General features: G+C 55.9%; 2 protein-coding genes across 2 annotated transcripts in view; both read left to right on the top strand.

The window, feature by feature from the left end:
- Positions 1–4127, top strand: part of LOC146591297 (nuclear receptor ROR-beta-like) — a 10901-nt gene extending 6774 nt beyond the window's left edge. The window contains exons 2-8 of the mRNA XM_085313121.1: positions 16–429; positions 714–835; positions 1289–1421; positions 2288–2395; positions 2582–2692; positions 3212–3324; positions 3868–4127. Coding sequence (XP_085169247.1) covers positions 16–429; positions 714–835; positions 1289–1421; positions 2288–2395; positions 2582–2692; positions 3212–3324; positions 3868–4029 — 1163 coding nt within the window. The 3' untranslated portion in view covers positions 4030–4127. The remainder of the gene's footprint in view (positions 1–15; positions 430–713; positions 836–1288; positions 1422–2287; positions 2396–2581; positions 2693–3211; positions 3325–3867) is intronic.
- A 5895-nt stretch (positions 4128–10022) lies between these two features.
- The window catches only part of SCAMP4 (secretory carrier membrane protein 4), a 21035-nt gene continuing 18642 nt past the window's right edge, over positions 10023–12415 (top strand). Inside the window, exon 1 of the mRNA XM_085313129.1 lies at positions 10023–10066. The gene's annotated coding sequence lies outside the window, so the exon portion shown is untranslated. The remainder of the gene's footprint in view (positions 10067–12415) is intronic.

Here is a 12415-nt window from a genome sequence, read left to right as displayed (position 1 = left end):
CCTCGCCCCGGGCAGCGGTGAAATTCGGCCGCATGTCCAAGAAGCAGCGGGACAGCCTCTACGCCGAGGTGCAGAAGCACCAGCAGAGCCAGGAGCAAAGCGGCGTGCCCAAGGATGAGCCGGAGCCGCTCGGCCGCGTCTACACCACCAGCGTCGGCAGCGGCCTCTCCGACCTGGACGACATCTCCACCCTGTCGGACGGGCTCCTCTTCGACTTCCCCCTCACCCCGGACGGCGCCGGCGCCTACTACAACCTCGACCTGCTGGCCTCGGCGCAGCCCTCGCCCGACCCGTCCAGCCTGGACGTGGCCGAGGCCGCGCTCATCAAGCAGGAGTCCATCTACGAGCTGATGCTCGAGCCGGCCCTCTTGGCGCACGGCGCGCTGGACGGCAGCCAGCTGGCCGCCGACATCTCCGTCCTCGAGATCGGTGAGCGCCCGGGGCAGGGCTACGTGCGGCCGACGGCAACCCTCGAGCGGTCGGGGGCAGCTCCGGGCTCTTCCCCTCCTCCGGGCTGAGCTCCGAGGCGGCTCGGTGCACTGGTGGCTGCGCAGAGCTGCCCCTGCTCCGGTCCCCGCTGGTCTCAGGTCCCCGTTACGCCACGTGGGAGCCTCTTTTCCCACCTGCCCTTCCAGCCCTGGGTCCCCGCGGCCCTCGGGGGACAGCAGGGGCCACCCGTGCTGGGCTCACGGGCCGCTGCCCTCGCCTTGCAGACCGAATCGCCCAGAACGTGGTCAAGTCCCACCTGGAGACGTGCCAGTACACGACGGAGGAGCTCAAGCGCCTGGCGTGGACGCTCTACTCCCCCGAGGAGATCCGCGCCTTGCAGAGCAAGGTGAGAGCCCCTGCCGCGGCCGTCGGCGAGGGCCACGGTCACCAACCCCGTGGGGACACTCAGGGCCCTGGAGCTGCTCCCGGCACCAAGCCGAGAGGCACCATGGGCAAGGATGAAAGCGAGAAGGATGAAGGGTCCTTGGTGCTTCGAGACGCCGGGAAAGCCTGCTGTTGGGGTTGGTAGGGGGAGTTTCATGGGTGGCATGTCCCCAGCACCCCAGTGCCACCACCCATGGGTACCAGAGAACATCTCCTAGCCCCTTCCCGGCTCCACGCAACGGGGAGATGGGGTGGACRGGGAGCCGGGGGTGACAGAGGGGACGGCGAACCTGGGATGACGGGGGGGTGACAACAAGCCTAGGGCAAATGAGGGGACAGTGAGCTCGGGGTGTTGGGGAGGGGACAGCGAGCCCGGGGCGATGGGGTCSGGGTGACGTGCCCACCACGCTTGCAGAGCTGCGAGGCCATGTGGCAGCAGTGCTCGCTGCAGATCTCCAACGCCATCCAGTACGTGGTGGAGTTCGCCAAGCGCATCGACGGCTTCATGGAGCTCTGCCAGAACGACCAAATCATCCTCCTCAAAGCCGGTAAGAGCCGGGCGTCCCGCTGCCCCCGTCGCCGTCCCCCGCGGCCKCCCCGCGGGGCTGCAAGGGGCTGAGCGCTGCGCCTCGTGCCGGCTTGCCCGCGCGGCTCGCGCTYGCCTTTTGGGCTTTGGTTCGGGGAGGGATGCGGAGAGCGGCCTTTTCTCCGTGCTCGTCCTCAGCCGGACGTCACCTGGAAACCGGGACCAAGGCGGGTTTTGTAAAATCCCCGTGTAGGTGAACGGCATTCCCTGAGAAAGCTCCGCGAGACGTGACGTTTTCCCTAAGGCCCTGAGGCCTTCGGAAGGAAAACGTTGCAGGAACCGGATTTTTTTTTTTTTTTTTCCAGCCACGGTTTTTGTAGGAGCAAAGCAGGGAGATGCACCTTGGCCATGTCCCTGTCCAGGTGCCACGTGCCATCCCCGTGTGTCCCCAGACCCCAGTACAGCGCCGTACCCCCAGCCCAGGGCTGGCTGCGCTRGAGTTTAATCAGAGTTTCTTTGTTTCTTTCTTCTGTGTTTCTCTTTTATTACTTTTTTTTTTGGGGGGGGGGTTGTTGCTTTCACCCTCTCTCCTCTCTYGGTGCTCCACCGTGACATCGATCACCCTCTGTTTCTGGATGCTAAATGTCTGGGATAATATTTCCCCTTTGTGAAATATTGTGGTTGCAATTAGAAACCTGGTGGGGGGGGAGGACACCACAAACCTCAAATTGAATTTATTTCACTAAATGTTTTGCTCTTGGGAATTAACAATTTGGACTTCCACCTTGCACTGGGGGCTTTTTTCTTTCTTGTCCCTGGTCCTGGGACCATGGAAACACCCTCCTCCCCACCATCCCCTCCCCATCTGCTCTCCCTGTGCTACGCCAGGGTGCCTGGARGTGCTCCTCATCCGCATGATCCGCGCGTTCAACCCCTTGAACAACACCGTGCTCTTCGAGGGCAAGTACGGCGGCGTGCAGATGTTCAAGTCGCTCGGTAAGGGTTACTTCGGTTCGTCTCCTTTGGGGCTTTCGTCTCCACGCTTGGGGATAACCCAGGTTTCCCATCTAGTCTCTGCCAGTGTGCAGAGCCCCGGGTGCTGCTCGCATCACCCAGCAGGTTGGGGGGACACCTGGCTACGCRGAGCCATGACGTGCCCCTCTCTCCCGTGTCCCCCGTTAGGCTGCGACGACCTCATCAACGCTGTCTTCGAGCTGGGGAGGAACCTGTGCCGGCTCCAGCTGTCGGACGAAGAGCTCGCCCTCTTCACAGCTGCTGTCCTGCTCTCCCCGGGTGAGTGAGGACGCAAAGGACATGGGTGGCATGCTGCWGCCATGATTCCCTGAGCCCTGGTGCTGGCTGTGGGGAAGAGGCCACCCTTAAATCTCAGTGGGGAGAACTTCCTCAGCAGAAGGCCTAAGTCACTACCAGGGAAGGAGGGTGAGGAGAATGCATCTAGGTCCTGCCCAGACTCCTCAGCAGGTGCAGGACCTTTGGCCACAGACTCCATGCCATCCRCCAGTGAGGTGCCTGAATGTTGCTCACAAAAGGGTTGAGGGCATGGATGGGAGAGGAGCTGGGAAAGTCTAGRGAACCTTAAAACCCACCAGTGCTGGAGGCCTCAGGGTCCCGACACCAGGGCTGGGACCGGGGAGATGAGATGCCAGTTGTTGCAAAGGGCATGTGAGGTTGATCAGCCATCCTCAAAAACGTACTGAAGAGCAGGAAGGTCTGTTAAGAGTAATGTGCATCCAAGCTGGATGGAGATCCCCATTTATAGTTCTGACTGGGCAACGGCCGATCTCCCCCTAGATCGCCCTTGGCTGACAGAGTCCAAGAAGGTGCAGAAGCTCCAGGACAAGATCTACATAGCCCTGCAGCACGAGATCCAGAAGAAACACTCCGCTGAGGACAAGCTCTCGAAGGTAACGGGGCTCGGCGCAAGCGGTGTGGGGAGCCTGGTTGAGGCAGGAGCAGGGTCTTTGTATGCCTGGCTCAAGCTGGAGATGGGGCCCCTCTGAAGCTGAGTTAGTAGACAAGTTGTGGGGTGGCTTTCATCTTGGCCATAAACGATGCAGGTGGCTCTACCAGAGCTTGTTCTCCACCATCCCACCATGGGCATGTCTTGGTGATCCTTGGGACCTGCTGAAGGGGGAGGACAGTTTCTCCTTCCAAGCACTGAGCATCTCCATGGATTATAGGAGGGATCTAGACCTTCCAGGTGCAGATGTCCACACTCAGGCTGCACAAATCCAGGGAAATATCCACTATTGCCCAGGCACTCCTGTCCCTAAAGCTGCAGCTGCCAGCGCTGGGCAGTGACAGTAAGATGACCCAAAACATAATAGTTGTGGGCACTGGAGCCCCCAACCCATTTCTATTTCTCCAAAGGATGGGCCATACTAGTGCCAGGCAGGGCTGACAAGGAACCGAGTTTTCACTGGCTCCATCTCTTTCTTTCCCTGCAGATGGTTTCCAAACTGCCCTTGATGAAGACTATTTGCAATCTGCACTTAGACAAGTTGGAGTTTTTCCGGCTTCTGCATCCGGAGACTGCTATGAACTTCCCTCCCCTCTACAAGGAGGTCTTCAACTCGGAGCTTCAGTACAGCGACCCACGGGAGAGCTAAGGCTCGGGGTGGCCAGCTCCCTTCTAATTCCCAAAGTTTGGAGATGAACTAAACTTCAGAGGTTTGGGGCAGTTTATTTAAATCAAGTAATCAAACCCAAGAGAACCTGTGGGGCCGGGGTAGCTCCCAGGCCCCGTTTCCTTGCTCTGGATTGCAATAGCTCTTGAATGTAAAGCACCTTGAAGGAAAAGCAACCTGACTTTGCCATACCAGTGAAATGAATGTGAAATCTCCGCTGGGGAGAGGAGATGCTCCTGTAAGTAGTAAGGTACCAATACCTCCCTGAAGTGCATGAACCTCGGCAGAGCACGCACCCCGCGCTCGCAGCATGACGCGCAAGGACCCGCAGCCAGCCCCCTCCAAGATCCTGGCTCACACTGCTCATCTCTGATCTTTATTTTTACACACACACAAAGCAAAACCATGGGATGAAGAAAGAGCAATGCTGACTTGATGGATAGAGATGAGCCAGACTGGTGGGGGTGGCTTTCTTCTCCCAGCTGGACCCGAGGCAGAAGCTCTGCTTTATTCTTTCTCATCTGATGCAGCCAGAGATAAGACCCAGTTGCATGCCATGGAGGGAGATCCAGCACTGGATCTCCTCATGGAGCAGGATGGTTTGAGGGGAAGAAATCCCAGCGCAGCAGGGAGAAGCTTTGCAGGGTCTCGGTGCCCTCTGATGAGCTCTTTGCCCAAAGGCAAGTCCAGCCAAGGCTGCTCAGCCAAGCCGCCCCCTCCCTGCTCTGACTGCCCGACCGCACTGTGTTTCGGAGCAGATTCAGCAGGTCTGCCCACCTCGCATGGTTTTTTTCTTTTCGGATCTTGAGGGTTTCTCTAAGAGAGAAGCTTTGTTCTTGTGAGTGTGGCCAAATCTCACCTCCTGGCTGCTGCCTTGAGCTGTGTCGGCTCAGGGCTTGGGAGGACGCGCGCTGCTCCCTCGTGTGTTGTCGCAAGCAGCAGTTCTTGGGGATCCAGGCTGTCACACTTAGCTTTTTAGAGACCTTTGAAAATCTTCCCTGTGATCTTGGAATCCCAGAGTAGCTTTTTGTGGCCTTTTCTCCTCCCAGTCTAGAGCCAACCCTGCCACCATGTCCTCGTTCCCTGTGGGGCCCGTTGTTGGAAAAGCTCTTTGCGCCTTCTGCAGGTTGAGTTGGACCCACGTTTTTCCCTCGAGGAGCTCTTTGGTACTGGTATTTTGGAGTTTATCCTCTATTCAGTAGTACCTGGTGGCTTTGGGGCAGGGGGAAGTGAAAGGTCCTTATTCCTTGCCTGGGAAGTTGTGGTCTGGTCTGGACCTGCTGCCCCAAGCTTGGGAGGTTCAGAAGGAAAAAAAAGGGATGGCTTTGTCTGGGCAATGATGCCAGCTCCTTCCTCTGCTGCGGTAGCCCGTGGCTGGCTGGGTCGCTCGAGGGATTCACCCACCAGGCTCCACAGATGATTTTTCAGTACCTGTTCCTGCTCCTCCTGCAATGAATGCCAAAAGCTACAAGGGAAAAAAACCTGCTATGAGGCAGCCCCAATTTCTGCTGACAAAGGGCTAAATTGCCAAGTTCTTTCCCCACTTTGCATTGATTCCTCATGCGTACAACCACATCCTCCAGCAGCTTATATCATCGCCAAGCATAAAGCCAAAACCGTCAGCTCCCTAATTGCACCCGTGTGCAACTAAACGAGCAGCTTTATTAGTGATGGCGGTAGATATTCATGCTTTCACTTTAAAGACCTCCTAGGGGAGAACATGGACCAAACTCATTCAGGGAAGACTCGCCAGAAAGCCGATGGGATTTCYGCAGAGAAAAGCCGAGAAAAAACTCGGAATTCCACTGTTTTCCCAGCAGCCGTGCGCTTTCTGGTTTTGTCCACCACTGTCAGAACTGCTTATCGGAGCATATCAGATTTTTGGCAGCCTCCTTTCTTTCCTCAATGTTGCCAGCCCCCAAGCCCCTGTGTCTCCRGAGAAGGCTGCTGACCGTCCTGGTGGCCCGCTACAGTGTTGAGTGCCAATACGTTGTTCTCCAGCGCAGTGTTAGCAGAGGTGGGGATGTGCCGAGCTTGTTTCCCCACCACCATCACCTTGGATCCTAAAGCTTTACGGAAGTGACAAGTCAGTATTGCCTTTTTCATCTCGAGGGTTGTGCCTTTTTTAAAAATCATTTCCAACAGCACCGTTCGCTTCCTGGCTTCTCTCTCCCAGGAGAGACAGGCTTTAGGGAAAAGCACTCGAGAAAGTGAATGTGCTTTGCGGAGGGGCCTCGTCTACYGTTTCTGCGGGAGGGCAGCGGTCCCTTTCGGAGTGGAAAGAGCTGCAGGTGTTTTGAAATGTTCGGGAAAAAAAGCACACACCCTTCTTCACGTCCTCGGTACTCGATAGCCAACATGCACAATGGTACACGTCACTGTTTTCATTTCATCGGCAAAGACACCAAGAAAGCACCTTAAATCAGGAAAAGACTGAGCCCTCGCCACGAGCTGCGTTTCTTTCCTGCTTACAACACAGCATCTCTAAAATGGGAGAGATTTGGGATTCTGAGCAATAAAAGCCCATGTGGGAATCAAATGGCGACTGGAAGTATTAGACAGTTGTAACCCAACCTGCCAAAGGGCAGGAACCAGCACTTTTAACTTCTCTTTAAAGGAACCAATTTGTTGACAAGATGATTTCTTGGGGGATATAAACTGGTTTTTCACCAGGAGTGGAGTTTGGGCCCTTGTCCATGGTACCACCTTCCAAGAGCCAAACGAGTGTGAGTCGTTCCAGGGGCCTGGTTATCTTTGCAGCCACCCTGCACAGACCAGGATGGGAACGGGGCGCTGGAGCCCCATGGCACCCATGAAGGTTTCATCCCGGGCTTTCGGCTTGCCCCCGGCACGCTTGCTACGAGTCTCATTGGGCCGTGGTGCCACGGTCCTTTCCTGCGCCCACGTCGAGAGCCACCACTTCTGGCCCTGGCACTGCCGGGGGGGACAGGCAGCAGCTTGGCCTAAGGAGAAACTGAGTTTTTTAGGGACATGCACCCTGGACGAACAGGTGGAAATGCCCAAGCCTAGAGCCAGAGGGAGTTTCCCGTGCCTCTGCTCCTGCCTGGCCATAGCGCGGTGCCTGGGACCAAAGCACGGAGACTTCCTTTCTCCTCTCGACCTGAGCCGCACGTGGCCAGCAGAGCTGATACACTGGAGCCCCAAGACCATAAACTCGTTTAGATGCTCAGTCCTCAATGTCTCTAAGAAATGTTTCCATCCCACCAGCCGCTAGACGTTTTGCCGCTTTATATTAAAAGGTAACAAAGGTTCCCTTTAGAGGGATGACCTCAGCAGCGAGGGATTGCTCTTTTCCAGATGAAGATTAATTTTGTGTTCGTTTGTTTGCTATGGCAGTTTAGCTGAGTGTGCATTTCCACCTCCAGAACCCTCACACTGTGTATAAAAAAAAATGGATAAAATTATATATAATATATATTCTTGTGAATGTTGGTGCAAAAGAGAAAATATATAAAGTTTCAGTCTGTTTTATGTTATTTTTTATCTATATGAATGAAAGGAAGAAATGGAGAACATTTTTTCCATCTGACACCCCCCCACACACACCTACCTGTAGATATCAACAGGTTTTATGGAAATGTTTTACTTTTTAGACTTAGGAACATGCTTCTGTTCTCATTGAATGTTCTGTCTTGTAAGATTGTAATTTCTATTTTTTTAAAGAAAAGAAAATAACTAAATAATAAAACTTCCTCTTTCAGACCAGTCAGCTAGGAAGGGAGGGCAGGGGAGGGAGAAATGTTTATTTAAAGACAAAAGCTCTGTCTGAATTTTTCATGACATGAAATAAAAAGTAATATAATGTATGGAAGAATAACTTTTTATTGAGGTGTATTCTATAGGTATATAGATGTATATTGCACAAAATTTACAGGAAGAATAATAAAGTCTGTTTTGCAAGGTAAAAAATAATACTGCTGGAAATAGTGACTGTGATTCTGCATTTTAGCGAATGGAGAGGCTGGAAGCAAACCCTTCAGAGTCAGTGAAAGGCCTTGAATTTGCTTGAGCTGGCTCTGGACCAAGCCATAATAGGAGCTATGATCCAGCACAGTATTTACACACAAGGCTAAATTTTAGCAGTTTTAAGGTATTATTGGTTCATTTCGCTTTAGCATGCACTTACAGACCTTGGTGAACTGGGACTGAGCCAGGATTTGTCCATCGTGGACACGCATTGGGGCTTGAACGCTCACGAGGATGTGGCATGCTGCTGCCRTGCATCCTCCCCCCCGGGATGCCTGGGATCTGGGAAGCGGCTTTGTTCAGGAGACCGCTGCTGCAACACCAGCACCTCTCCATCAGAATGCAGATGGCATCTATGGGTATTAAATGTGCAAATCTTACTCCCGTTTCCCCTGAAAAGCTCACCTGGATGTGAGCTCCCTCCTCTCCCTGTGCAAACCCAAAGCAGTCACGCCCCTGGGCAGCAGACGTTGTCCAAGACGGAGCCGGGCGCGTAAGTTGTTGGGGCTGCGGAGCAGAGCAAAGTAACGAAAATGCATCCTGGTATCAGCAGGGTGATACCAGGATCCCTCCTCGCCGGCTCCCTAGCTGTTGCCGTTCTGCAGCTCGTGCGTATTCCTTCCCACAAATTACGTGTTGCGTAATAAAACCTGGCTGCTGCTCAGAGCCAGGAACAACCAGAAATAGGGCACAGCCTGCRGAGACCGTGGGGAAGGGTCATCGCCCGGTTTTCACACGCAGGGAGCAGAGACAGGGCGGCTGGGACTGCAGTGAACCGCTGCGTCCGGCGCGGGAGCGCGCGGAGCCCAGCCTGAGAGCCAGAAGCCGTGCGGGTACATCCGCCTGCAGCTGGCCAGGCTGCTGCGCCTTTACTGGGTTTTGTTAAAAAACAAACAAACAGAAAAAGTCTTTTTTTTCGGGTGAACCAGAAGTTTCTCCATTTTTTGGAAAAACGTAARAAAGAAAAAAGCCTCAGGGAAAGTTGTTCAAAATTTCTTGGCAAAGAGCCCTTCGAGCCGTAGGGAACCGCTGGGAATTGCCGAGACGAGCGTTTAACGCTGGCAGCTCGCGGGAGCCGGCGAAGGAGGGATTTGCGGGGCACCACRGCTGCCCCGGGAGCCTGAACACCTCCAGCAAGCGGCAGCGGGGCCGGGAAGGGACGGGATGAGCCGCGCACGGCCCTCCGGCGAGGGCTGCCCGGAGGCCCGGAGCTGCCGCCCTGGGGCTCTGCCCCCCCACCTTCCCCAGCAACCAGCCCGTTGTGGCTCTTGCTGGTGGCCCAGCATCTCCAGCAGCGCTGGATTTACTGGGGCCGAGTGACCTCTGCTGGTTTATAGCTAAAATATTCCCTGTATTTTTGCCGTCCTCCTAGACAGACACAGGAGGCCTGAGCATCTCCGTGGCCGCTCTGGGGATGGAGCCAGGCCAAGCGGGCCCGGGCAGCCTGCCTAGAGCTTCAGGCCGAACACGAGCCACAAACCCTTTTGCGGCCTCAGGCCTCCATTTTGGGGAAATTTAACCCCAAAACGGCCTTTGTGTGTGGGCGCACGTGAGAAGGCCTCGGCATTCGCTTTGTGTAATAGAGAGTGTTTATAAACTGCGACCTCAAGGCCTGGAAGGATTTTTTTAAGTGGAGCAGGGCTTATATACCGAAGAATTAACGGCATTTACAGAGATACGGCCTCCCATCACGAGGGTTTCGGGGTGATTTGTCCGTTCCACCCTCAACGGTTTGCCGGACCTCGGCAGAGAGCGCGGCGACCCGCGCCCCCCGGCCGCGTTTCACACTTCTGTCCCTCTCCGCCCCCCGTAGACAGTGTTAAGGCGCGCCTCAGCCAACACCCCGTAGCCGGCGGGGTCTCACGTGACGGGCCGCCGGGGGCGTGCCGCGGGGTGCGCTGGGAGATGTAGTCTACTTCCCCGCGGCGGCCGCGGTGGCGGCGCCCAGGGGGACTCTCTTTCCCAGCGTGCTCCGCGGCTGCGCGGAGGGTTCGGGGGAGCGGGGCTCCGGCGGCGGCGGCGGCGGGGCACGGTAAACACCTACGGCTGCCCCCGCCCGGGCCCGGGGCGCGGCGGGGGGCCGGGCCGGGGCCGGTGGGCGGGCTGGGGAGGTGACAGAGCCGAGGGGCGGCGGGGGCGGCCCCGGGAGGGAGCTGGACGGGGCTTTATGGGGGCAGCCATGTCCATACTGGGGATGAGGGCAAGCGCGGGGCAGCGGGGCTGAGCTGGGGAGGTAGGGAGGGAACTGGGGCGAAACTGGAGCGGGTCTGCAGGTAACGGGAACAACCTTAGAGAAGCCCGAGAGGCAGGTGTGGGGGGTGGGACAGAGCTGCGGGGTTAATGGGGACGGTTTTTGGGGGGGGAGATGGTGAGGGGTTAATGGGGACGGTCCTGGGGGAGAGACAACAAGGGGTTAATGGGGATGCTCTTTGCGCAGAAAGACAACTAGGGGTTAATGGGGATGGTCTGAGGGGTGGGGGGCAGTAGAGGGGTAATGGGGACAGCCTGGGAGGGGAACAGCAAGGGGAGAAGTAGCAAAGACAGTCTTGGTGGAGAGCAGCGCTGGGGAGAGCTGCAGGGACAGGCAGAGGAATAGGGGCCAGCAAGGTGTGGTAAAGGGGACAGATGGAGCTGGAAAACAGCTCTTACTGCAGAGGGTGTGGGGGACAGGTCTGTGGTGGGGGGTATTGGGGACATCCCTGGTAGAGGATGGTGTTGGGGGACATCAGGGACAGCCCAGGTGGAGAGCAGTTGGTGCATGGGGAGGTGTTGGGGAGGGAGCATCAGGATGGTGGGGGGCATCATGGAGATGCCCCCATTGGGGGCAGCCTGGGGGAGGGGGCAGCAGCAGGGGGAAGCATGTGTTTGAGAGAGTATTGGGGACAGCGCCTGTGTGGGGAGGAATCGGGGTCAGCCCTGGTGGGAGCAGCCGTGGCGGAGCAGATATCGGGGGCAGCGTGTGTGTGTGGCAAGGTATCAGGGACAGCCCTGGAGGTGCAGTGTTCCCCAGCGGAGTGCGACGGTAGCAGTACGGAGGCTGCTTCTGTCTGCTTAGGGCTCACGGGGTTACAAACGCCCCAGCCGTCTCTTCCAGCCTCCCTGACGGGTGCTCAGGAACGTGCTTCTCACAGCCACCTTCTGCCCTGGATGTGTGGGGCCAGCTGGCCAGGGCGCTCGTCCACTCGGCTGGCGCTTGGTGGCTCTCGGAGGAGCGTGGGACAGGCCGCGGGGACGAAGCAGGTGCCTTCAAGGCAGGGTGAGCCCGAGCAGGGACAGGCTGYGTGGCAGCTGCCGAGGAAGTTTGCTTAAGTAGTTCTACAGAGACTGTTAGCAGCGAGGCTGAAGCTTTTTGACACGCATGGTTTGGGTACCGGCCCTTCTAAATATTGCCCTTGATAGAGACAGAAGGGGGATTTTGCATTTYCTCTCTGTTTTTTGKTTTTTGTGATCGTTAACTAGCTTAAGGAGCTCTTATCTTACTCAGTGATGAAGAGAGAGGTAACAGAAATGAAGCAAGTAATTAATGGTTTAATTTATTTGCTTTTTAGTGTTAGTCTGGGCAAATTAATGTTGTTGCTCCTGTCTGCAGTACAGGTCCCCTGTGTTAGGCCAATTGGAGTAGCTGAAAAATAGCTGAGAAAATTGTTCCCTGGATGTGCGTGGTTTTGTGCTTTCGCTCTTCCTCTTGAGCTCTGTGCAATTCTACCCTTGTGTGATTGAGCCTTGGTTATGGAAGTAGTTSCATTACAGTCAATGTTTGTCGACTCTGCGTTCCATAGCACCTAAATTAAGACTCTTCCCATCTGTTGCGGCAGTCGGCGTGGCTCTGTCAACAGTCTACAAGAGACCTGGGGGGAATTGCTTCCTATTGTGCTTGCTCCCCAGGCTACCCTTGCCAGYGCCGGAGTAGGAGAGGACAGGAGAGAGGGCAGCAGAATACACTGCAAAGCCTTGGAAGCCCCGAGAGGCTCCCGCAGCATCGAGCGGTCCGTCTGATTGACGTGGGAGTCGGCTGACTTGCCAGCTTTATTGTTCCCCTGTGCATTTTCACAGCAGAAATGTTGTCATAAACAGTTTCCGTGTTCTCGCTGGTCATGCAGGACTGGCTGTTTCCTTGGCTGCGCTAGGTACCTTTTAGAAATATTTTCTGGCTGGTTTAATTCTCCCATCTAATTTGAAGCGTGGCACTRCAAATGTGGTGCTGGCGTCACTGATGCCCTGTGCTGGGAGGTCTGGGAACATGCATCAGGGAGGAGAAACGCTGTCAGCCATAGAACAACGTTCTTTGATCTGCAAAGGGACGCTGGCGTTGCTGAGCCAGACTCTTTGGTGGGAGTTCTGCTGCCCTGAGCTCTCTGGGAAGTTCCTAATAAGACCTGAC

Source organism: Rhea americana, unplaced genomic scaffold (genome assembly GCF_003343005.1).
Source record: "Rhea americana isolate MKP2758 unplaced genomic scaffold, rheAme1 scaffold_378, whole genome shotgun sequence".
NCBI lineage: Eukaryota > Metazoa > Chordata > Aves > Rheiformes > Rheidae > Rhea > Rhea americana.
The sequence above is the reverse complement of the archived record's forward strand: the minus strand, read 5'-3'. Positions and strand labels throughout refer to the sequence as shown.